Below are 25,867 nucleotides of genomic sequence, written 5' to 3'. Positions count from 1 at the left end.
CGCAGGCGTGCCTGTGGGAGGTCCTCCGAAACCGCAAGACCAGCGGACCCTCCACAGGCACGCCTGCGGGAGGTCCTCCGAAACCGCGAGACCAGCGGACCCTCCACAGGCAAGCCGCGGAGGGCAGCCTGCCTGCCGCCCTTGCGGCGCCGGCAGAGCGCCCCCCGCAGCTTGCCGCACCAAGCACGCGCTTGGCGTGCTGGGGCCTGGAGCCGCCCCGACTGGTTGACATCATAAAGTCAGTTGTAACACTCTGTGGTATATCTGTTTACATGAATATGTTATTTAAGGCTGATATAATTAATAAATAGTGAACTAAAAGATTTATTTTATTTGTGCAGTTGCTATCTACAGTAATGCTTATGTAGAATTTGTTCTTTGATGTTGTTCTCAATGTATTCATTTGAATCCTTGACTGTTTCATATTTTAATTTTAATAATAACACTGCAAGCTCTCAGAATTATTCAGGTCACACTTTTATCTGTCTAGAAAGAGACCTGAGACTTATACAATTAGTATGGCTCATTGTTATTCAGTGAGGGAGCTCATGGTTATTGCTGATATCTCATGACATCAGCAATAACTAGGCATTAGGGTGGCACTCAATACTCTTTTATCTACACCATGATAAAAAGGCATGCTTTGCAAATTACAGCTACCACATGTCGTTTTGGCTCCTGTTTGCAGAATATGCCAGTTATTATGGATGAGTCTCACTTCGTACAATTCATGTGTAAGTCTATGTAGACTATTACAGAACCTGAAAAGTGATCTAGGGTAACAGTCACTCCTGTTCAGAGGGCCAGCACAATGCCATTGCGTCAGTTAAGCTCTGTTTTCCTAGTCTCCAAGGCCAGAAGGGATCATGGTGATCATCTAGTGACGCTGACCACGTGTATGACACAGGCCATGGAATTACTGGATGAAATTCTTGCATCAAGCCTACATCTTGTGGTTGGGTTAAAGCATATGTTTTAGAAAGACATCCAGTTTTGACTTAGGGTATGTCTACACTACCCGCTGGATGGCTAAGTAAAAATGGAAATTTTTTATGACCCTTTCAGAAGCCGACCCTATAATTTAGGCGTCAGCAAACTTTGGCTCCCGGGCCATCAGGATAAGCCACTGGCGGACTGAGATGGTTTGTTTACGTCGAGCAGGCACGGAGGTAAACCTAAGTAAACAAAGTGTCCCAGTGCACCAGTTGCTTACCCTGACGGGCCGGGACAGCAACTGGTGGGGACATTTTTTCGGTGGGAGAAGCTGGGGGTCAGGGGAGTAACCCTTGTGACCACCCCCCACATGACCCCACCCCTAGCCCGGGACCCCCACACTCTCCCCATCCCATCCCTTCCAACCTTATCTGGGGAGGGCCAGGGGAGGATGTCTCTGGCCTGGCTGGAGCTGCTCTGGCAGGTTGGGCAGCATGGTCGCAGCCTGCTCCGGCGGGTCAGACTGGGCAGCACGGCTGCAGCATGTTCCAGCAGGCTGGGCTTGCTCCGGTGGGCCAGGCGGTGTGGGCCACAGCCTGCTCTGGGGGGCAGGGCCGAGCGGAACAGCTGCAGCCTGCCAGCCCTGGAGCTGCAGCTGCTTCAGAGGCTGGGGGAAGAGCAGCATGTCCAGAAGCGGAGAGACTCTGGCCCCGCCTCTTCCCTTCTGGCTGTGCTGGCTGTGCTGCCTCTCCTTGCCCCCTCTGTTGGGGGGGAGGGGCTGTGTCCCACCTCTCCCTCTTTATACCTGTTCATAAGCCGACCCCCTTCTCTGATGCTTCACTTTTTTACTAAAAAAATTCGGCTTATGAACGAGTATATACGGTAAGTATTTTAGGGGAAAATGTCAGAGTGGCCTTCAGCAAGAGTTGGTGGCCACACTCTGAGGCCACCAAAACATTTGTTGTGAGAACTGCTGGGGAGCAGTCCCTGATCTGTTAACAACATCCCACATCCCAGCAATATACAGGCAGATTCAAAATAACAATAACTTGTGTCATTGGTGGTTGGGTGGAAAATAGTTTTGCTTTATTTCACTCACTGGAAGCCTTTTGGTTGTGAGCATCTTAAGAGATGATAGGGTACCAATCAAAGGTGCTAGTCTATACCTGTTTCTGGTCAGTGAGTGACAAAGTGGTTACCCTAAGATAAAAGAGGATTTTGGGTTTTTTAAAATTATGTTTGTCATCTTACATGGATCCTATCTAGTGGTTTTGCATATCTAGTGTCTAAGCTTCTGTGTACTCATAGGACTAGATTCTGCCACTATTACTCTTACTGAGTAGGATCTTCCTCCTGGATGATTCCCACTGAAATCAGGTGGGATCCTTCCAGAATAAGGCACTACTCAGTGTTAATAAAGGTGACAGATTTTGGCCCACTGTGGGATTGGGTTGATCATAATTAACAATTCAGTTGTTCCATTGGAGAATCTCTAAGCAGCTTTGCTAAGAAAGCAATTTTTTCTGAGCTTTACAAATTTAAAAAGCACTGTGTTAATGCCTGTTATTAATACATTACTGTAACATGGCTTGCAGTAAAATCCATCTTTCAAGGAATTACATGGTCAGATCATGAGCACTCATATAAGGCCTCAATCCCAAAAACACTTAAGCACATGCATAGCCTTACTCACCATGACTTCATTGGGACTATTCCTATTATTCATATGAGTAAAGTTAGGCACATGCTTAAGTGCTTGTAGGATCACAGTGTTTGTAATTCAGTCCATTGTATGTATATCTTAATTGCTCTTTCTGTTCACAGCATGTACTTTCCGTCGTATCTTGCGGTAGTGGCAAGTCTCATAAGTGCAATGATAGTAATGACGTGTATCCCCGCTCACACCAAACCAAAGTCAGAAGGACAATCTACACAGCAGCGTGAGTGTTTACCCTTTCTGGCAACTTTTCATCGCTATAGGAATGTAGCTGGGCAGTTTTAAATGCTGAGTGCTGATCCCTCATCCTCATCTGAGAAGACGTTGCCCATGGTGCCAAGCATGTATCAAATGAGAAGGGTTTTTTGTGATGTTGATGATGAAACCATCTAACTGGTGTTAACTTGGGACCCATTCACTACTTGAACTCAGATTTCCAGAGGCCTAAGCTTGTTCCATTATCATCTGCTGTGCAACTTGGCTGCTTGAACAGTTCAGGGCAACGGCACCTGTGATTTCTCCCTCATAGTCCAGCAAGGGCACCCACTTTCAGAGTCCTGACTTCTTAGTTGTCACCCTCTGCTTGGGCGGAGACCCATGTTTCTCCCTCCCTCCTGACCAGGGTTTTTCCAAGCTGCACTGTTCTCTGACTATTCCCCAGCACGCAGGCTCCCTAAGCGGTCTGCTTTGCTTTCTCTTCAGAGGCTATAAACTGTGTAATTGCCCACAGTCATGAGGGCACTAAGTAAGCACATTTATTCTTAAAATAACAACACTCTACACGCATACTAATAAGCTTACCAGAGTTCACCCCAACAAGGACTCTGGTAGGAGTCCGTCCCTCAAACCCAACACTGGTTTTCCTGTAGTTACAAGGGCAGAACAAGAACCCTCATGAATCTGTGATTTGCTCCTTTATACTGTTTGGGCCTGTATCCCTGGGACTCTGGAAATAGGTAATCAGCAGACAATGGATTTCTCCTCAGGGCGTAGCTTCGAAAGGTTGGGTCCAGTTGTGGTAATTTGTATTCCACTCCTCCCAAGTATTTCCTAAGAAACCCACTTGACTGAAAGTTCATTCTTATCTGGCAGATTGTTTTAAAGCAGGGGTGGGCAAAGTATGGCCCGCAGGCCACATCTGGCCCTCCAGTTGATTTAATCCGGCCCTCGAGCTTCTGCTGGGGAGCGGGGTCTGGGTCTTCCTTGCTCCCATGCTCCAGCCAGGGGTTGGGGACCACTCTGCGCACGCATGCTGCAGCTCCCAGAAGCAGGGGCATTTCCCCCCTCCAGCTCCTATGCGTAGGGGCAGCCAGAGGGCTCTGTACGCTGCCCCTGCCCCAGGCACCACCCCTGCAGCTCCCATTGGCTGGGAACTGTGGCCAATGGGAGCTGCAGGGGCGGTGCCTGTGGATGGGGCAGTGCGCAGAGCTGCCTGTCTGTGCCTCCATGTAGGAGCTGGAGTGGGGACATGCCACTGCTTCCTGGAGCTGCTTGAGGTAAGTGCCTCCTGGAGCCTGCACCCCTGGCCCCCTCTTGCACCTCAAGCCCCTTGATCCCAACCTGGAGCAACCTCCTGCACCCCAGAGCCTGCACCCCCAGCCAGAGCCCTCACACCCACCTGTGCCCCAATCTCCTGCCCCAGCCCAGAGCCCCCTCCCAGACTCCAAACCTGTCAGTCTCAGCCTGGAGCACCCTCCTACACCCTAAACACCTCCCTTCTGCACCCTGAACTCCTCATTTCTGGCCCCACCCCAGAGCCCGCACTCCCAACCAGAGCCCTCACCCCCTCCTTCACCCCAGCCCCAATTTTGCAAGCATTCATGGCCCGCCATACAATTTCCATACCCAGATGTGACCAAAAAGTTTGCCCACCCCATTTTAAAGAGTCCTTTACACTCATAACACTTCTTGGGTTTACTGTACTCATGTTTCCCCCTAGCTATATGGCATACAATCCCACAATTATACATAAACATTTGCACTTGTGACTGCAATGAACTTCTAAGATACTTAAACATAATTTAATAAGGTTTAACTTAATTCAGTAAGGTTTGTCCAGGATATTGCAGGAAATTGCCATAGCTGTACCCCAGAAGTGCTCAATTCTCCACTGACATTCACTCAGCCTCCACTACCCCATTAAACTTAAAGTTTTCTCTACTTAATGCCCAGTCCTATGCATTCACTAGTCCGCTGTGCCAAATCACAGAAACTCTCAACAGAGGATTTTTTTAAAACCCACTAATGCAAAAACAATAATTTCAACCATATGGATTACATCCCAGTAAACTCTTCAGATAACACAAAGGCCACAAAACCAAGAAAATTTACAGCTCAGCCTGAAGCTCCATCCTGAGCACCGATTCCCTATTGTACATAAGTGGCTTGAGCAAGGGGATTATTGTGCGTAAAAGGCCCAATGTGCAAGACATTCACATTCGGAACTCCCTTTGACTGGAATGGGAGTTCTGTGCACGGTGGATCGAGTGGACAGCATCTTGGCCAATATTGTCAAGGGTGGAGTTTCAGCTGCTGTAAATCAGTGACTTTGATGGCTTAAGGCTGATTTATACGAGCTGAAGATCTGGCCTGGGTTATCTTTTCTTTAAAGATGTCAGACCTTGTAATTTATTTCTGTGTGGTATTTTATGGTGCACCGTCTTTCAGACTTTGGTTCTATGTGCAATCTTCACACACATTTTCCAAGTTGTATCAGTTGTGATACAACTTGGAAAATCTATGTGAAGCTAAAATAAAAAAAGATTTGGGACGGGTGAGAAGGTGGAAATGTCATGAGAATGTCCTACTGTGTGACCAATTATAAGGACTGGAGGGAATGCTAAAAGGGAAAGGGCTATAGGTTTTTTAATCATATGCAGCATTATCCTCTCCCATCAGCTCTGCCTGTCTCTGACCCACACTGCAGATGTCTATTGGATATTTTGCTTTTGCTCTGCACACCAACGTGCCCCTGATACTAGTGGGGTTCCATGCACATAGAACCAAACCCAAACAGGCAATGGAGAACCATGATGCAGAGAAGAAGGCAGAAATCTTCTCTGTGGAGAGCTGACTGTGAGTGTAATAAGATAACGTATCATTTCTTGTTTCCCACTTCTAGTCCTTGCAAATAGACTATTATTCTGTCCATCATTTTCACAGGCACATCACAGTCCAGTGTGTTTAGTCTCAAAGAAATCCTACGCCTGCTGAAGCTTCCAGGAGTAAAGGAAGTGTTCTTAATCAAGGTCCTTTCCGGACTCCCTACAGGTAATTCTCTGGGATCATCGTAGTATTTAAAATAACAAGTATAAATCCAGTAGATTTGCTTTTCATGTGTATCTGAAAGCCCTTTATGTTTGGTTATTGGTGAAGGAGAAAGGAAGCAGGACTATTTATTTTTTCTGCTGGAGCTATTCCATAGTCAGTGTTGCATATTCCAACACAGGCCACTCACAGTTATATAGGGTCCAAATCTGAAGTTGAATTTATAATGAATTTCCTGTCATGGGTTTTCTGTGTGACCTTGGGCAAATCTTGTATTATCTCTACCCCCAGTTCCCCAGCTGTAAAATGGGAATAAGGAAACTTTTATCTCTCCCATCCTTTGTTTGTCTTCTCTATTTAGTCTGTAAGTTCTTCAGCTCAGAGACTGGACTAGACTGTTTGTGCAGCACCTACCAAAATGGGACTTTGATCTCAGTTGGGGCCTCTAGACGTTGCTGCAATACAAATAAAGTAATAAGAAAATAATGATACATTTTCAACAATGAGAAGAGAGATTGCTGGACCAGCATTCATTCATGACTGGCTGCATTCATTTATATATACATATAGGGGAGCTGACAGCTTTTATGACTTCCCCTACTATGCAACTGTTTTCAGAGTGGTAGCCGTGTTCGTCTGTTTCAGCAAAAACAATGAGGAATCCTTGTGGCACCTTAGGGTATGTTTACACTACCAGATTAGTTCGATTTAACTTAATTCGAATTTGTGGAATCGACCTTACAAAGTCGAATTTGTGTGTCCACACTAAGGACACTAATTCGACTTTGTGAGTCCACACCAACGGGGCAAGCGTCGACATTGGAAGCGGTGCACTGTGGGAAGCTATCCCACAGTTCCCGCAGTCCCCGCTGCCCATTTGAATTCTGGGATTTCCCCACAATGCATGCTGGGGGGAAAAATGTGTCGAGGGAGGTCTTGGGTAACTGTCATCATTCAACGTGCCTTCGGATGTCTCAAGGGGAGATGGAGGAGCTTACTGACTCGCTCGGATCTCAGCGAAACCAATATCCCCATTGTTATTGCAGCTTGCTGTGTGCTCCACAATCTCTGTGAGAGCAAGGAGGAGACCTTTATGGCGGGATGGGAGGTTGAGGCAAATCGCCTGGCTGCTGATTACGCTCAGCCAGACAGCCGTGCAATTAGAAGAGCCCAGCGGGAAGCGCTGTGCATCTGGGAGGCTTTGAAAGCTAGGTTCCTCAGCGAGCAGCGTGACCTGTGACTGTTCAGTTTCTTTACAGAGAAGCTGAACCTGCCCCTGCTTCAGTTACTGTTGACTTTCTTCTGTGGTTACATACCCCGTTCACCACGTTTCCCCCCTTCCAACACACGTTTAAAAATAAAGTTAATGGAACATTGTTAATTAACAACGTTTTCTTTATTAATGAATTCACGTTAAAGGGTTGAAACAGGGACGCAGACTGTGGTGGGTAGGGTGTGCAGTGATGTTAACACCGCTTCTACACTCGAGGAATGATAGGCTCCTGCTCCTAGAGCGGTCTGCAGTGCCGGACTGGTTGTTTCAACGGAGCCTGCCATCCCTCCTTTTCGGGACTCTGTGTGCGGGGGCTACGTGACCTTGTGGCGGGGGAGGACGGTTACAGATTCCCCTGCTGCGTGGCTCTGTGGTCTGGGACAGGGACCGCTGCATAAGTTCTGTAACCGCCCTCCCATGCCACAAAGTCACGTACCCCCCACCCACACAGAACATGGAAAACACCTCCCAGACCGACCAGGGTGCCTACTGACTGCACTGTGTGTGTGACCTGCTGTTGATCCTGCCTCTGTGTCTGTACCCTGGTAAAGGTGACTGTCCCTATGCAATTAACAACCCCCTGAGCCCCCCCTTCACAGACAGTCTTCTGTAGAAAAACTTGACGGAAATAGTAATTAACAGCAAACTACTTTTAATAATCAACTACACAGTTAGGGGATGAAACTGGGATTGGGGCTTCGGTGAGCCAGGAAGGGAAGGACTTCTCAACATTTAGGGAATGAGAGCCTTCTTGTATTTGTGCACTCTGCAGGGGTGCAGTGACAGTTTTCACGGCCCCTGTCGCCCCTCCTTCTTGTTACTTTGGGTGAGGGGGGGTTGGGACTTTGTGGCGGGGGAGGGCGGTTGCAGATACAGTGCAGGGGGCTCTGTTCTCCTGCCTGCGGTCCTGCAGAACATCCACAAGGCGCCGGAGCGTGTCAAATTTTCCCTGGGCATTTCCTGTGTGGCTGGTCAGAACATCCAAGCTCGGACTGCTGTCCAGAGCGTCAACAGAGTGGTGCACTGTGGGATAGCTCCCGGAGCTACTAAGGTCGATTTCCGTCCACACCTAGCCTAATTCGACATGGCCATGTCGAATTTAGCGCTACTCCCCTCGTCGGGGAGGAGTACAGAATTCGAACTAAAGAGCCCTCTAGGTCGAACTAATTAGCTTCCTGGTGTGGACGGGTGCACGGTTAAGTCGAATTAACGCTGCTAAATTCGACAAACTCCTAGTGTAGACCAGGCCTTAGAGACTAGCAAATTTATTTGGGCATAAGCTTTCATGGGCTAAAACCCACTTCATCAGATGCCTGGAGTGGAAAATACAGTAGGCAGGTGTATATATACACAGTACATGAAAAGATGGGAGTTGCCTTACCAGCTGGGGAGTTAGTGCTAATGAGACAATTCAATTAAAATGGAAGTGGCCTATTCTCAACAGTAGAATACCAAGGGAGAAAAAATCACTTTTGTAGTGGTAATGAGGCCAATGTAATCAGAGTGGCCCATTTCAAACAGTTGGCCAGAAGGTGTGAGTAACAGTAGGGGGAAATTAGTTTTTGTAGTGACCCATCCACTCCCAGTCTTTATTCACGCCTAATTTGATGGTGTCCAGTTTGCAAATTAATTCCAGTTCTGCAGCTTCTCATTGGAGTCTGTTTTTTGAAGTTTTTTTGTTGAAGAATTGCCGCTTTTAAGTCTGTTATTGTGTCCAGGGAGATTGAAGTGTTCTCCGACTGGTTTTTGAATGTTATAATTCTTGACATCTGATTTGTGTCCATTTATTCTTTTGCCTAGAGACTGTCCGATTTGGCTAATGTACATGGCAGAGGGGCATTGCTGGCACATGATGGCATATATCACATTGGTAGATGTGCAGGTGAACGAGCCCCTGATGGGGTGGCTGATGTGGTTAGGTCCTATGACGGTGTCCCTTGAATAGATATGCGGACAGAGTTGGCAACGGGATTTGTAGCAGGGATAGGGTTAGTGTTTTTGTTGTGTGGTGTGTAGTTGCTAGTAAGTATTTGCTGCAGGTTGGGGGCTGTCTGTAAGCAAGGACTGGCCTGTCTCCCAAGGTCTGTGAGAGTGAGGGATCATCCTTCAGGATAGGTTGTAGATCCTTGATGATGCGCTGGTGAGGTTTTAGTTGGGGGCTGTAGGTGACACAGCTAGTGACGTTCTGTTACTTTCTTTGTTGGGCCTGTCCTGTAGTAGGTGACTTCCGGGTACCTTTCTGGCTCTGTCAATCTGTTTCTTCACTTCAGCAGGTGGGTTGTAAGAATGCTTGATAGAGATCCTGTAGGTGTTTGTCTCTGTCTGAGGGATTTGAGTAAATGCGGTTGTATCTTAGAGCTTGGCTGTAGACAATGGATTATGTGGTGTGGTCTGGATGAAAGCTGGAGGTCAGTAGGTTTCCGGTATAGGATGGTGTTTATGTGACCATTGCTTATTAGCACTGTAGTGTCTAGGAAGTGGATCTCTTGTGTGGACTGTTCCAGGCTGAGGTTGATGGTAGGGTGGAAATTGTTGAAATCCTGGTGGAATTCCTGAAGGGCTTCTTTCCCATGGGTCCAGATGATGATGATGTCATCAATGTAGCGCAAGTAGAGTAGCAGCGTTAGAGGACGAGAGCTGAGGAAGCGTTGTTCTAAATCAGCCATAAAAACGTTGGCATACTGTGGAGCCATGCGGGTACCCATAGCAGTCTCGCTGACTTGAAGGTACAAATTGTCTCCAAATCTGAAATAGTTGTGGGTGAGGACAAAGTCACAAAGTTCAGCCACCAGGTTTGCCGTGACATTATCGGGGATACTGTTCCTGATGGCTTGTAGTCCATCTTTGTTTCGAATGTAGGTGTAGAGGGCTTCTACATCCATAGTGCCCAGGATGGTGTTTTCTGGAAGATCACCGATGGATTGTAGTTTCCTCAGGAAGTCAGTAATGTCTCGAAGATAGCTGGGAGTGCTGGTAGCATAGGGCCTGAGGAGAGAGTCTACATAGCCAGACAATCCTGCTGTCAGGGTGCCAATGCCTGAGATGATGGGGTGTCCAGGATTCACAGGTTTATGGATCTTGGGTAGCAGATAGAATACCCCTGGGCCTCTAGGGGTGTGTCTGTGTAGATTGTTCCTGTGCTGCTTCAGGGAGTTTCTTGAGATGATGGTGTTGTTTCTTTTGGTAACCCTGAGTGGGATCAGAGGGTAATGGCCTGTAGAGTGTGGTGTCAGAGAGTTGCCTAGCAGCCTCTTGTTCATATTCCGACCTATTCACGATGATAACAGAACCTCCTTTGTCAGCCTTTTTTATTATGATGTCAGAGTTGTTTCTGAAGCTGTGGATGGCGTTGTGTTCTGTTCAGCTGTGCTGCTTATTAATGAATATTCCCCCTCCTCACTGAATGGTACAACCCTTTCTCCTCCAATATGTTGTGTCAGGAAGCTGCTGGCCCTCCGCTGCATGTACAAAGAATCTGCTCATCCTACTACTTGCGACATAAGGAGAGAGGCAGAATCTAATGCAGTGATCACAATCTTTTGTAGGGGACAGGGCCTTGAACCCAGGAAGGGATGAACTCAGTAATCTGGTGTGCCTTTTTCACTTGGAAACTCTTAAGGGTTATTTTTGCTAATTGTGCAAATGATCAGTACCATCCCTCTGGACCATGCAATTTCAAGGATTCACTTTTGTGTGCCTAAGGATACTGGGAAAGTACCAATTTATGTATACAGGAACTGTGTTAGGTGGATGTGTGCACAACTTTTCCAAACTCTCAAAAAAGGAGGAGGCCCTTTTAAAAATGATTCTTGATGTCTAAGTAACATTAAATTTAGCTTGCATATCAAAGCAGATTTACTAGGAGTGGCTGAAAGAGAGAGATGGCATTTCAGCCTGTCTGGGCTTGATAAAATGTTTTTACTGTTCCATGGAAAATGTCCTGACAATATAAGAAACAAGACTCACTGTCTTCTATAGGAATCTGTGAAGGATTTCTAAATAAGGGAGTTCTGCATTTCTCTTTTTGCATGCACTTGGCATTGACTGGAGATGCTGAATTCTGTGCAACCTAACACCACTGTCCAAAGAAAACCCGCTGGAGAAAAGAACAGTATGCAAGTAAGGCCAAAGGAAAAATGCAATTCCCTTAACTCTTTCAAAAATGTTACTTGCCTATAACTACACTCGCCTAATGGAAAATTCATAGAATTAGTGTGTTTTACAAAACAGGCAGGACTGTAAAGTGATAGTTTTAAGGGGGTTCCTATTTTCAAGGTGTCGGCTCATGGTATTATTTTTAACTTTTAAAATGTCACTGTGTAACCCTGAGGCTATGTCTTCTGTGCATTCCGCAACATAATGCCTCATATGTACCACATGTAGCAACTTTCTTCCAAAAGAATCCCAAGATGCACTTTATATCTCGGTATTAGTAACCCACTGCTGAAATGCATCATCCTATGGGGTGGAACATGGCAGCCATTCTGCACAAGCAGCAATGTACCATAGTTACAGGGGAAAACAAACAATAACAATGCCATTCAAAAACTAAAGGGGAACTGTTAGGTAGGCAAAATGTAATTAATTAAGATGGGATTTGGACAGGACACAGTGGCTAATATTCTAACACTTAAAAAAAATGTCATGGGAACGTTTAACAATCCTGAGTGGCTAGGGTCTTATCTTGCATTTCATCAGAAAGACTGTCTCTCCAGAAGCACAGTGCCACACTGGGAAAGTAGCTGGTTGAGACAGAAGAGCTCCACCTATTAAATCTCTGGCAACACCTGACTTCACTTTTCAGGTCTCTCATCAAGTTACTGACCTGGTGATTACAGCCTGAGGTGATTTGGCTGTTGTCCACTTATTTGCACCTCACTGCTTGAGGCTAAACTCTCATCTACCTTCATCTCACTACTGCAACCATATAATTATATTAGTTAATTCGTCTAAATTACAGACATTTTATTTACATTGTAAACAAGTTTGTAATGTATATAGAGGCAAGTCGGCAGTGGTTACTCACTAAAATTAACTTATGTGGGATAATAAGTACCTTCCTAAGTGAGGTACATTTAAGGCAGGGTGGTGATGGACAGATGGGCTGATATAGTTTGGGTACCTCTAATAGTGGGAATATCTGCCACTCTAAGAACAAGGTGGGGTATTTTACTACATGACAGTGCTTCATTCTCAACTTAAGTGGGGGGGGGGGGGAAATGCCCCATTAAAATGTAATAAGTAAAAGAGAGAGAGACAGCACAACAGACCAAGGGTAAAATGTTCAAAAGTGTCTTAGGGTCCAGATTTTCAAAGATATTTTGGTGCCTAAGGATGCAGATAGGCCCCAGTAGGATTTTGTAAAGCACCTGGGCGCCTAACTCCTTTTGAAATCAAGGGGACTACAGCACTTCTGAAAATCCCACTATTTGCCTATCTGCATGTTTAGGCACCTAAATACCATTGAAAAATTAGCTGTAGGTCATTACGTAAGAGTCCAAATACCTTTCCAAAATGGACTTAGGAACTTAGGCCAAGTTTTTAAAAAGTGACTACTGATTTTTGGTGCTTCCGTTTTTGGGTACCCAACCTGAAACCCCTTACAAGGGCCTGATTTTCAGAGGGTGAATACTCAGCACTTGCTGAAATTCAGGCCCTTTTAAGGTGTGTGAAATTAGGAACCCCAAAATTGAGACATCCCAAACCACATGTCACAGGCTTAAATCTCACGGAAAGCCAATGGGACTTAGTTTCCTAAGTGCCCAAATCACATTTGAAAATGGAACTTAGGAACCTACGTCACTTAGCCCCTTTTTAAAATGTGACCCCACATTTCCCAGTTTCTGTTGACTCTCCTAAGCCATGTATACACTTTCTACTGTGCAAGGCTCATCACTCGTTCTTCTTGGACCAGGTTTTCAAAAGAGGTCACAGGCAGATTTTCAAGGGCTCAGTAGCCACAGTTCTGTCCAGATTTTCAAAGCAGTTCAGCTCCCATTTAGGCACCTACATAAAGGTCAGGTTTTTAAGTTTTAAAAAATGTCTTCTGGAAGTCTGGCCCTGACTGAGTGCTCAACTCCTCTGAAAATTCTGGCCATTTTGAACACATGCTAGCCAATAGCTGTTAAATACATTCTCTAGCTCAGGGGCTGGCAATCTTTCAGCAGTGCTGTGCCGTGTCTTCATTTATTCATTCTAATTTAAGGTTTCGCGTGCCAGTCATACATTGTAATGTTTTTAGAAGGTCTCTTTCTATAAGTCTATAATATAGAACTAAACTATTGTTGTATGTAAAGTAAATAAGGTTTTTAAAATGTTTAAGAAGCTTCATTTAAAATTAAATTAAAATGCAGGAGCCCCCGCCCCGGACCAGTGGCCAGGACCTGGGCAATTTGAGTGCCACTGAAAATCAGCCATAGGTGCCATAGGTTGCCTACCCCTGGTCTGGCTTTACATCGCAAGCAGTATAAGGTGGACAGTGGATGGAACTTAGCAGCCATCTTAGTTTTGTTGGTCAGCCAAGACAGAGCACTGGAAAAGTTATGAATTGATGCGGTCAATAGGCCAGATGTTCATTTGGAGTGAATTGGTGTACTGTAGTTCCACTGATTTACACCCACTGAGGAACTGTTCTAATACGTGTGACAGTACGCTCTGTACAAAATAGCCTTTAGTAAACATCTCGTTTTTGTGGACTTCCATTGAAAAATATATTTCCCTGTCTGAATGCCTCTAAAGCTACAAGTGAAAATAATCTAGTTGTATGCTTGTAACAGGTGGACAAAGTGAACCCCTGTGAGTGTACAGCATTATAGACCGATAATTATAATACTTCTCAGCGTCACAGGAAGTGTGGGCAAAATCCTTCTGCTGTAGCTGAGTTAGTGAGTCGTTTGTCAGCAAACTGTCATCCTCAGACATCTTTTGCTGTACTTTTATTTTGTGGCAAATATCTACTTATTATGTACTGGTCTGTAGATGTGTGTGTGTGTGTAAAATACAGTAATTGAAAAGCAGGCCCACTGTGAGCTGAGGCCGTCCATGCTTCCTTGACTGCCTCTCTGTGCGGACAACATTAGAGATGCATGAGAGACAGAAACTCCACGTGCCAATGAAGTCATTCACCCTGTGCACAGTGAAACCACTGTATTTAATCTCCTGTCTCTAGGCTGTTTCTGAGACCCCAAATCCAATTGGTGAAAATCTGAAGTTAGGCAAAAGGAATGAGGAATTATCCCCTGATTACAATCTTGTCTGAACAAAAAAAATTGTTTTCATGTGCTATCCTAAAGGTTAGCATGTCTGGCCTAATAAAACCATGTGAACTGCTTCCACTAATCAGCACGATTGTATCTAACTTCTTCTAAGTCACATTTTTAAAGGTAATAGTTGAAATGGTTAAAGATTTTTTTAAAAACCCAAAGTATATGTGTCTGCTTGTCTGCAATCAGCGTTATTGCAGAGCAACTCCACTGTCTTTACATCAGTGTCAAGCATCAGAGGGGTAGCCGTGTTAGTCTGGTTCTGTAAAAGCAGCAAAGAATCCTGTGGCACCTTATAGACTAATAGATGTTTTGCAGCATGAGCTTTCGTGGGTGAATACCCACTTCTTCAGATGCAAAGACGTTTTGCAGCATGAGCTTTCGTGGGTGAATACGAAGAAGTGCATCTGAAGAAGTGGGTATTCACCCACGAAAGCTCATGCTGCAAAACGTCTGTTAGTCTATAAGGTGCCACAGGATTCTTTGCTGCTTTTACATCAGTGGTGATTAAGCAGGGTGTGGCCCTTTACTTGCAGTGTAAATATATTCCAAGACCCATTAAATATATTTTCTTTTTAATACACTCTGTAGGTTTGTTCCTGATTATGTTTTCCATCATCTCTATGAATTTCTTTGGGCTGGAGGCAGCACAGACTGGATATCTGATGTCATATTTCGGTGTCCTTCAAATGGTAAGTGGACATGACAATATAATCAGACCTGCTGTATCTGTCATGTGGCAGCCAAGTGCTCTCAGGAGAACCTCCACTTTTTAGCTAGATTCAATTAGTGCATATGGGCAGGTCTACGCTATCACTTATGTTGATTTAATGTATGTCGCTCGCGGTGTGGAAAAAATACCCCGAGCGACGCCAGTTCAGTGACCTAAGTGCAGTCCACACTGGCTCTATGTTGGCGGGAGATGCTTTCTGCCAACACAGCATCCACCTCTAGTGGAGATGGAGTAACGATGCTAATGGGAGAGTGCTCTCCCGTTGGCATAGAGCGCCATCCGTGCAGCTGCGCCAATATAGCGCTTCTAGTGTAGACTAGCCCTAAGACACACAGCCCATAGCAGTCAAGACTTTGCCAAGACCTGCAAAAGCTCCAGGCAACTGATCCACCAGGTGAGCTGAAGAAAGTCCCACCTGCTTCCTAGCTAGTATCTAATCATGCACTTAATCACTCTTTCTGCTGCAGTAAACTAGGATTGCTTCAGGCAGAGGATTACCATTAAAACCATTTCACCAGTAATACTTGTGAAATGTAATTCTTGGCTGTGGATTGCATTGACTAGATTATTTGTCTGGAACCTAGAAAATAATTATAAATAAGCATTTCATCCACACTTTCGGATAGTAGTCGAGAATGGAGTGTCTCTGGAAAACGTTCTTCCTCTTGACGACTTTTGTCATTGAGTTTTAGGCCATGGATGCAGCCCAGTGTTGAACTAACATGTTGTCCTAGCCTGCACAGCAAAAGTGTGGCTCTTGCTCTAAACTCAATGGGCCACATCCTTAGCTGGTATAAATTGGCACAGCTCCATTTACTTCAGCTGAGCTCTGCCAGCTTATGCTAGTGGATGATCTGACCTAGAATTTTTATAGAGGCCTTGAATACTGAGAAAGGAATCCTATCCACTCTGTGGAAATGTGCACGACTGACTAATGCATTACAAAAACTGTAATGAGGAAGAAATTGTCAATGGAATACAGCCAATAGGAGAGGAGAGTGAGGAAGTGGGAAGATTCAGCTATGCTAGTTGGTAAAGAAGACAAAATCAGAAGGTACTGTACTGTACCAAAGTTTTCTCAGGAGAGAGGAAGAGACTTAAGCAACTGCAGAAATATCCACAGTTGGTTTATAGGTAAAAATGAGAGTTAAGTTCTACCCTAAATTATTGTCTTGGGTTTAAAGCCTTGAACTGGGGCTTAGGAAATCAGAGTGCATATCCTGGCTCTCCCACAGAGTTTGTGTGTGACTTTGGACAAGTCACTTAATTGATCTGTGCCTCAGTTTCCCTATCTGTAAAATGGTGATAGTGTAAAATAGCAATGACAGTTCTTTTGTCTATTTAGATTGCAAGCCCTTTGGCAGGGAGGACTGTCTATCACTGTGTGTCTATATGGGGCTTAAGATAATTGGGCTTCAGTCTTGGTTGGGGTCTTTAGGTGCCACCGTATTTCTAATACTGATAACAATGGGATTTCTATGCTAACCAAGGATCTGGTCCTGCAAACAATTACTGCTGGCTATAGTGCTTAATAATCAGGCATAGTCTCACCAAAGCCAATAAGACCATGTCTATTAGTAAACTCTATACCTGCTAAGTGTTTGCAGATGTTAATTTTTTAACAGAAATTATGTTCAATTAGCCTTTTTGGTATTTCTTTTTCCATCCATGAAATGGAACTATGCTGCTTCACTGAATGTATCCTTGAATGCATCATTCTGCACATCACAAATACCATGGGTTTTAGGGACTGCAGTGAGACTTCAGTTTTTTGTGATGTCCAATTGTGGGATATTGGCATTGAGCCAAAAGCACCAAGAAAAGTCTCTAGGGAAGCAAGTAAATAATGTTAAAACTGGTTCCTGTGCTTTCCCAACCCCACCCCTCCACCAGCCTGATTAGTAAGAGAATCCTATTCATAAATCTAGGAACAATTCACGGTTGATTTTTTTACTTTGTAGCTCATTTTTACAAGTTTTAGGTAAGCAGGACCAAATCTTCAGCTGATGTAAATCTGTGTAGCTCTATCACCTGAGACTCTGGCTTAAAATATGCTGATACTTAGCAAGAATTGTGTTTTCTGTTCAGATCAGGTCTTTAAATAAAACAGTCCAAAGGTATCTGATGTAGACAGTGGCCATAATGGAGTTGATTTTTTAATTACTTTCTACTGAGTTTATTGCAGGTGTGCTAAGTCTGTCCAGCAGAGCCCTTTTGTTTGTGTACCTACACCTTTCTTTAGATTGGCATTTCAGATACCTTTGTTTCTGTGGTATAATGTTGGTTGATACTGATATGCGTGTGATTAAGGTGCAAGTGAATTCCACCTCATCTAAATGGATGAATGCTGATGAATGGACTCCCTACTTCATTGAGAAAATTAAAGCCTTATTCATAACAAATGTAATGTACGTTTCAATGAACCACATTGGTTTGATCCTCAGCTACAGATTAGATTTCTCGTTTCCTTATTTTGCTCTCTATAAAATGTCCGTCTAACTTGCTTTGAGGAGCTCTGCAGATTAAAGATGATGCAGGAGAGTCCCTTTTATACATATGTAGGATCTATCGTCCTGTGCGTTGTTCATTTTCAAGGGATAGAGTAGAAAGGTAGATGCTGACATTGCAGAAATGAATGAGTGGGGAATCAAGCAGTGTTTACTTTAAATCTCTCTGTGTATATTCAAAACAAAATGGTTTAGTTATAAGGAAAGCCAAACACACCCCCATTGTGTTTCTGAAACAATAAAGCAGCTGGTCTGCTGGGAAGAGAACAGCATTTGTTGTTTGCCTGTGTTCTTAGTACACATTCCACACACGCAGGGGCTAGAAAAGGGTTCAGATTTGCAGGAGGGAAGCAAGTGGCGGTATGGCCCTTATTCATCCACCCAGTCCCAAAAATGCAATCAGATGCAGCATTACCAATTCTTGCAATTTTATCGTGAGTCTCATGATATCTGAGGTCTTTCTTAAAGCCCCAGCTCCTGGAGTCCTGTGATTGCAGGAGAACCTCAGGGTTATGGTTTTTTGGTTTTTTTTTTTAAGTAGTTTCTAACTTTCCTGGCTGCAGTGAAAAGCTTCAAAACATGATCCCTCCTGCTCAAAATCTGGAAGGCAAATAAAAAGAATTATATAATGTTAAACCCATGGTTTTTAAGCAAATCTCATTACTTTGTAGGTGTGACCCTGGTTTTTGAATCCTTGTGGTTGGCAATACTGATATTTTTCTCCCACACAAAAAAGGATGATTCTGCCCCCCCTCACCCTCCCACAGAGAGTGAAGGTTATTGCCCCCAATCCTTTCAAAAACTGATAGGGTCCTCTTCCTTCCCCTCCCCCAACCCCAAGGTATTATACTCCAACTGTTTACGCTCTTTTTCTTCCTCAAACATTTCTCCCTTTTTTAGCTTGCAGCAAGTGAGAAGTGGAGGCATAAATCTTTGCACAGCAGTTTGTAGAGCCGTAGCGCAAGCCCAAGTGTGTAGACCCAGACTCTCAGACTCACCGCTGCAGGTTTGAAAACACTGTGTAGACGTACCCATAGGGCCTGGGGCCACATCCAGAGACCCAGGGCCCAACCCAGGGGAGAACAGAATTCTCCTTCCCAGGTTGTAGAGCAGATGCAGAGCTAGTCCTTGGAGCCTGATGAAGCCCCGCGGCACTCCCGTGGCAGTGGGAACACTGTACTAGCACCCCTCCATCCCTGCCATTTAGTAAACAGATTTAAAGCCTTGATCAGTATCTCGTCATATCTTCAACTGCTTCTTGGTGCACAGGAAGCCTCTGAGGTGCCGGGTTCCCTGCTATGCAAGAGTGGTGCATCCCTTCAACAGCCCTGTGAGTCCAGGCTCCCCCCGCACACACACAACTTGTGTGGCATAACTGCAGCCAGGGAGCCTCCCTCACCTGCGATGGTCTGACTCGCTTTGCCCCTTGGCATATTTGTTCTACCAATGAACAAAACTTCAGCGGAGGCCTTACACGGTAAGTTTTAATGCTGCTTGTATCCAGTTGGTGGCATGATTGGCTCTGACCACAGATTGTGTCCTCGCAGTCCCACGTGGTTCATACTTGGTTAGTAACCATTGTCTGGCACGCTGCTGTCATCTTGTAATTGCTTTGGCACACTTTTTCTTTTGCCATATAGAAGGGAATTCCCTCCCAACACCATGTGAGCCTGTGTAACCAGTTTGGCTAGACTTCCTTCCTTCCCCTTCTCTCTGTCCTGTAGAATATCCCAGAGTGCACGGGCCCAGCTTGTGCTGGAGCATGTCCTCTGGGCACTGTCTCCCAGGCGGAGGCACTATAGGATAGCTGTCATGATTTTCCCACAATGCGCTGATATAAACTACTTAGGCAAGTGCAGTTTAGCCCGGGTTGCAAAGCAGAAAGGCAGCAGTCTGAACTCAACCTGTGTTTGCTGGAAATGGGTCAGATGAGTGTTACCAGCTGTGTTTGTGTCACATGCCACATGGCTAGGGTCAAAAAGTCTCATTCCAGCATCGTCTTTAGTGATACTCTATTGTGAGACCCACTGATTCTCTTGTCTCATTAAGAAGCCACACTTCCAGGCCACATTTTTAAATCCAACTGTCTCGCTATACAATAGTACCTTAAATCATCTCTAATGTATGGGGCCTCTTTTCTTATTCCATAGCCCAGGGCTCTGGTGCATCTTCATTCCGAGTTTTTCTTTAAAATGTTAACAAAATAGATTTATTTTAAAAAGGCGTCTTCTAAAACTTAATGGGGGAATCTGCCCCAATCCAGTACTTGCAATCTGATCAAAACGAAACGTCTCGTAGAGCAACACCCATCAGAGAGACCTCTTTGGCAACACCCTCAGAGAGACCTCTTTGTCACGAAGCTTGGGTGTCATTAATTGGCTCAACAAATAAGTTAAGGTATCAAATTATCTCGTCCTCTTTTCCTTCTACAAGAGCCAGAACCTTAGCCCGTGTAACTTGATGCTCCACCAGTTGAGGATCTAGCCCAGGAATGTCCTCTCCAGAAAACCTCAGTAATGTGGAGTAGTGGATAGGGCACTGGACAGGAGGAGACCTCAAATTCTGTTCCAAGCAATGCCACTGACCCACATTTTGACCTTGGGCAAGTTGCTTAAATGTTCTGTGTTTCAGTCGCCCCACCTTTGAAATGAAGGTAATGATATTTACCTTCTTTTGTGAAGCATGTTGAGATCTACAAATAAAGAGCATTATGTGGGCCTGCTCAATCTCCCATTGAAAAAGTCTTTCCATTGGCTTCACTGGGCTTTGGATCATGGTTTCTAACAGCAAGGGTAAGTTGGGTTGTTTTAACCTTTTTTTTTAATGGCTGCTTAGAACTTATTTTCAGATACATCTGTTCCCAGTTAAGCAAAGATCACAGTTTAATAGCACAGGATATTGGAAAGTGCTGTGCAGCTGTAAAATAAAGCGAAGTAACAGGGGAAAAGGGGAGAAAGTTGAGGTCTGGGAAAAGGGAGAGTGAAATAAGATCAGAAAATGAGAAGAGGGTTCTGGAATGCAGTGTCTTAAAGGCAACAAAAACAAAGAATTATTTGACTGGGAGATGAAGCAGCCACTCAGGAACTGGATATGACCAAAACTGGAATTGCTGAGGTCTGGCAATTAGGTGAAAGTAGCGTGGGTAGCTTAATGGAAGAAAGCCAGGGGTCTAGAGTAATAAGTAAGTTGTTGTATCATGATGATGTGTAATTACTTATGGTTATGCCAATATAAAACCAAAAGGGAACTTCTGATTGAAGATAATGAAATGAGGTCAAGAGTTTTGCAAGCAGCCACCTCCACGCTACTCAGGGAGCAGGAGATTCCCTAAAACCTACAATATGTTACAGCAGGCATAGAGAGCTGATGACTGTAGGCTATTCAGTCAAGGGCTTGGAGTGCGTTCAGGAACACACAATCATTCTCAGCCAGGACTGTGTAAAATGGTTCTAATTTCAGAGTGGTCTCATCACAGAAAAGATGTGAACAAAACCTCCTTCAAAGTACATTTACTGAGCCCCCGTCTACACTAGGTGTGCTTTATACTATACCGGCAAAGTGCTTCTAGTGGGGATGCAGTTTTTGCTGCATAGCATATTCCAGCCCTCTCCCCACCCCACCGAGCAAATTAAGCTTTACTAGTAAAAGCACACTTTTTTGCTGATATAACTACATCTACCGCAGGGGCTTTTGCTGGCACAGCTATGTCTATCATGAGTCATGTGCCTGACCGAAATGGCTATGCCAGCACAAGTCTGTAGTGTAGACGTGACTCCTATGAGAATTTTTACTGGGAGGTGTAAGTTTTATCCCCTTTCTCTCCAGAACGTCATTCTACACTGCACAATCAGTTGAAGCTGGCCTGATAGGAAAGCTATTAGGCTCTAATTTTCTATAGAGTTGTAAACATCAGTAAATGGAAAAAGCCTAGGGTAGTGGTTCTCAACCAGGGGTCTGAGGCCCCCTGAGGGGCTGCGAGTAGGTTTCAGGGGGGTCACCAAGCATGGCCAACATTAGACTTGCTGGGGCCCAGGGCAGAAACCAAAGTCCTGCTGCATGGGGTTGAAGCCCAGGCTCTGAGCCCCGCCACCCGGGGCTGAAGCCGAAGTCTGAGCAATGTAGCTTCGTGGTGACCCCCGTGGCATGAGGCCCCAGGCAATTGCCCTGCTTGCTACCCCCTAATGCTGTCCCTGGCTGTTATATGCAGAAACCCAGTTACGTTGGCACAGGTGGGCTGTGGCGTTTTTATAGCATGTTGGGGCGGGGAGGGGGGTCAGAAAGAAAAAGGTTGAGAACCTCTGGTCTAAGGCCACGGTGCTGGAAAGCGTGTAGCACAGTATCTGCTGGGAACATTCTGCACAAGGATTAAGCAAATGAAGCACCTGGCGTTGCTGGCAAGTAACTGATATCTAAGCACCAGATGTGATTTTAAAATTAAAGGGGGAAAAAAATTTACACACACAGACAGTCTGGTCCCTTGACTAAATTTATCTCTTCTTGTCAAACAAATTATATCTTCAACTGCAATCTTGTTACTGGATTATTCGAGAGACTGTCTCTGGGAGGAAAGATTTACATTATATACTCTGTCTGTCCCTCTAGCTTTCTCTTCTGGGCAACAAACAGATGATTAAAGGATTGGGTTTTTAATTATAGCCAGGTAAGCCTGGGGAAAATCTACCTGATGAAAGACAACAAACACAAAGTTCTTCAATTTCCCCGGTCTGAAGAATTTAAGCCAATAGAAAAGATGAATGACGCACTGGAGCTTGCAAAATATAAAATATTCTGTATTCTTTCAGGCAAGATGCTATTGTCAGCAGTTTGGGACTCAGTATGTGTATCTTCCCACCACCCCCCAGCATCTTTATATGCTTCCCTCAGTCTCACAAACATTAAGTAGCGGGTTCAAATCAAAAGGTGTTTGTGACAGAAAGTTGTGACCAGCTGATAAAATAAAAAAGTAGGCTTTACCTTCCCACATTCTAAGGGCTTTGTACAGGCCCTGAAATTCAAGGGGCGGAAGGCTTTCCAAAGCCACATTTTCCTCTTTTGTTGTTGTTGTTGTCCTGTGGCTGCTGATCTGGTTTGTGAATGAGTCGCATGTACATCCAGTGGATGTTCAGTGTTTTATAGATTACATGGTACCTGCTGATCTTCTGTAGAGTGCACATGGATGAAATCTGTGATTGTACAGTTCTCCCCTTGATCTGCTGACAGAACTGGAGCTGTTCTGGAATAACTTCTGTATACTCTATGCTGACCTGATTACTGGGATGTCTACTGTATGAGCATAGTGGTTTAGTTAATAAGGAGAATTTGTAGGAACCAGACTAAGATGCAGGCAACCACCAAACTGTCTGAAGAAGCTAGGCCTGCCCAGGTTACCATGGGGATAGTAACCCTAACCCTAACCCTTTAGGAAAAGTAGACATACACTTAGACCAGGGGTTGGCAACCTCTGCACGCAGCTCACCAGGGTAAGCACCCTGGCAGGCCGGGCCAGTTTGTTTACCTGCCATATCAGCAGGTTCGGCTGATCACGGCTCCCACTGGCCGCGGTTCGCTGTCCCAGGCCAATGGGGGCGGTGGGAAGCGGCGTGGGCGAGGGATGTGCTGGTCGCGGCTTCCCGCCGCCCCCATTGGCCTGGGATGACAAACCGATCGGCCGAACCTGCTGACGCAGCAGGTAAACAAACTGGCCCGGCCCGCCAGTGTGCTTGCCCTGGCAAGCCACATGCCAGAGGTTGCCAATCCCTGACTTAGAGTCTGTTGTTTTAAAATCCTTTTTCTCTAAATGTTCTGGATGGGATCCACAAAGGGACTTAGGTATTGCAACAGTGAGCGTCATAGTTAGGGTTGCTAACCCTCCCAGTTTGGCCGGGAGTCTCCTGGAATCGGGCTCGATCTCCTGGAGACTACTGAAACTAACCCAGGAGATTTTAGGCTGCTAAAAATCTGACAGCGCAGTAGGACTAAGGCAGGCTCCCTACCTGCCCTGGCTCTGTGCTGCTCCTGGTACAACCGGCATGTCCCACGACAGCAGCAGCTCCTAGACACAGGGGTGGCCAGGGGGTCTCCGCATGCTGCCCCTGCTCCGAGCTCCGATTTTGCTGCTCCCATTGGCCAGGAACAGGGAAGCACGGCCAGTGGGAGCTGCGGGAGAGGTGCCTGCAGGCAGGGGCAGAGCCACCTGGCCACTCCTGAGCCTAGGAGCCACTGCCGGACATGCCGCCACTTCTGGAAGCCACCCGAGGTAAATGCCATCTAGCCGGAACCTGCACCCCGAACCTCCTCCTGCGCCCCAACCCCCTGCATCCCTGTCCAGCCTTGAACCCCGTCCCCTACACACACTCCCTCCCAGAGTCCGCACCCCCTCCTGCACCCCAACCCCCCCACCTCAGGCTCAGCCTGGAGCCCCCTCCCACGCTCCAAACCCTTCTGCCCCAGCCCAGAGCCCACACCCCAACCCCCTGCCCCAGATGAGGGTGGGGGAAAGCAAGCGACGGAAGGAGAGGGACTGGAGTGAGCAGGGAGCAGGGCCTTGAAGAAGGGGTGTAGCCTTGGGGACGGGGTGGGGAAGGATGTTTGGGTTTGTGCGATTAGACAGTTGGAAACCCCAGCCATAGTACCTCACTTTTAGGCACCTGGAAAACCACAGGACCAACACTGTAACCCCCAAAGCTGAGTTAGGCACCTAGGCTCCCTATACAATAAATGGGGAGAGGATAGGCACCTAAGAATGCCATCCACAGAAAGACAGCACACTAGCTGGGGAGCTGCCTAAGCTAACCACATGGACGATGGCAACGAGAAGGGCGTGTCCTAAGCCCTGCCCCGAGATTGGTACCCAAGTCTAGGCTGTAAGGCCTATCTCTGCATAGTGATCCCGGAATAGGAACCCCTCTCCTGCAGTCAGGTGCCTTACGCACCCAAGGTATTTCTTGTGAGAATCCATTTGGGCGCCTGCCTTGCTCCACACAAAACGGCCACAGGAGGTGGTGATGGTGATGGTGGTGCTCTCCTTATACTTTTTGCCCAGGAGTTGGAGCACTCACCTGGGATGTGGGAGACCCAGGTTCAATTCCTTGCCTCTCTGTCAGAGGGGCAAAAAGGATCTGAACAAGGGTCTCCCCCCGGCAGGGGAGTGCTCTAAGCACTTCTTAGTGCATGCACAACGTGCCTCAGGTGGCGCATGACCAGGATTCATCACTGAATTTGGTCTGTTGGTTGGCTCGTTAGCATCCCCAGGTGCTGACAGGGCGTGCGACATGAATGCTCATCCATGCCACCTAACCACTGGGCTATGGGATAGTCTGATGCAGAGCTCTCCGAGTCTCTCCTGTTGAAACTGTTCCACTGCGGATAGATAATGGAAGAGTGACTGGAGCAGAGGGACTGGACGCTGGGGGTGCATCTACACAGCGAGCAGCACTGAGTCCCGGAGCTTCAGCCTCGGGCTTGTGAGGCTTGTGCTGGGGGCGGGGGAAGGTAGGTAGACATTCAGGCTCAGGCTCTGAAGTTTAGAGGGGGGGTGGGCTAAAGATGCAGAGTCTGAATGTCTACTCAGCTATTTTTAGCACTGGCCTGTAGCTAGGGTGACCAGACAGCAAATGTGAAAAATCGGGATAGGCTCAGGGGTAATAGGAGCCTATATAAGAAAAAGACCCAAAAATCGGGACTATCCCTATAAAATCGGGACATCTGGTCACACTACCTGTAGCACTACAAGCCCAAGTTTGTCATCCTGTGCTGTGACACGCTGCTTTGGGCAGCTGCTTGCTGTGTCTACCTATCTTGGGTCTCCCACCTGCCAGTTGGGTGCCCTAACCACTGGACTAAAGAGTCATTCTCTCTTTCACCCAATGACTGTTGTACTGTGGATAAATGCTTAAACTGCAAATGGAGCATGGAGGTTAGAGAGAGATTTCACTGCTTAAAAGTATTTGCTGGGAGTTTCCAGATCAATATTTCCACTGGCGGTTCAGCGGCTTATCTGTCTTTCAAGAAGAACAGATCAAGCTATTTTACCTGTGGCATGTGTACACAGCCATGGGCGGCTCTTGTAATTTCACTTGCAAACTATTTCCTTCCTCTTTTGTTCCCTGATGACAGACCAGATTTCTGCAAGGTCTCTTTTCACAGTACTTCAAAGGACAAAGGTCAGCACCATGT

The 25,867-nt window shown here is 46.0% G+C and overlaps 1 protein-coding gene across 4 annotated transcripts in view; it reads left to right on the top strand.

Moving 5' to 3' along the window:
- SLC22A18 (solute carrier family 22 member 18) overlaps positions 1-25,867 on the top strand; it is a 141,140-nt gene that overhangs the window by 92,877 nt on the left and 22,396 nt on the right. For all 4 annotated transcript variants that reach the window (XM_045014111.1, XM_045014109.1, XM_045014112.1 and 1 more), the window contains 3 exons: positions 2,758-2,873; positions 5,813-5,920; positions 15,044-15,144. In XM_045014111.1, the coding sequence (XP_044870046.1) occupies positions 2,758-2,873; positions 5,813-5,920; positions 15,044-15,144 (325 nt within the window). The remainder of the gene's footprint in view (positions 1-2,757; positions 2,874-5,812; positions 5,921-15,043; positions 15,145-25,867) is intronic.

Source organism: Mauremys mutica, chromosome 4 (genome assembly GCF_020497125.1).
Source record: "Mauremys mutica isolate MM-2020 ecotype Southern chromosome 4, ASM2049712v1, whole genome shotgun sequence".
NCBI lineage: Eukaryota > Metazoa > Chordata > Testudines > Geoemydidae > Mauremys > Mauremys mutica.
The sequence above is the reverse complement of the archived record's forward strand: the minus strand, read 5'-3'. Positions and strand labels throughout refer to the sequence as shown.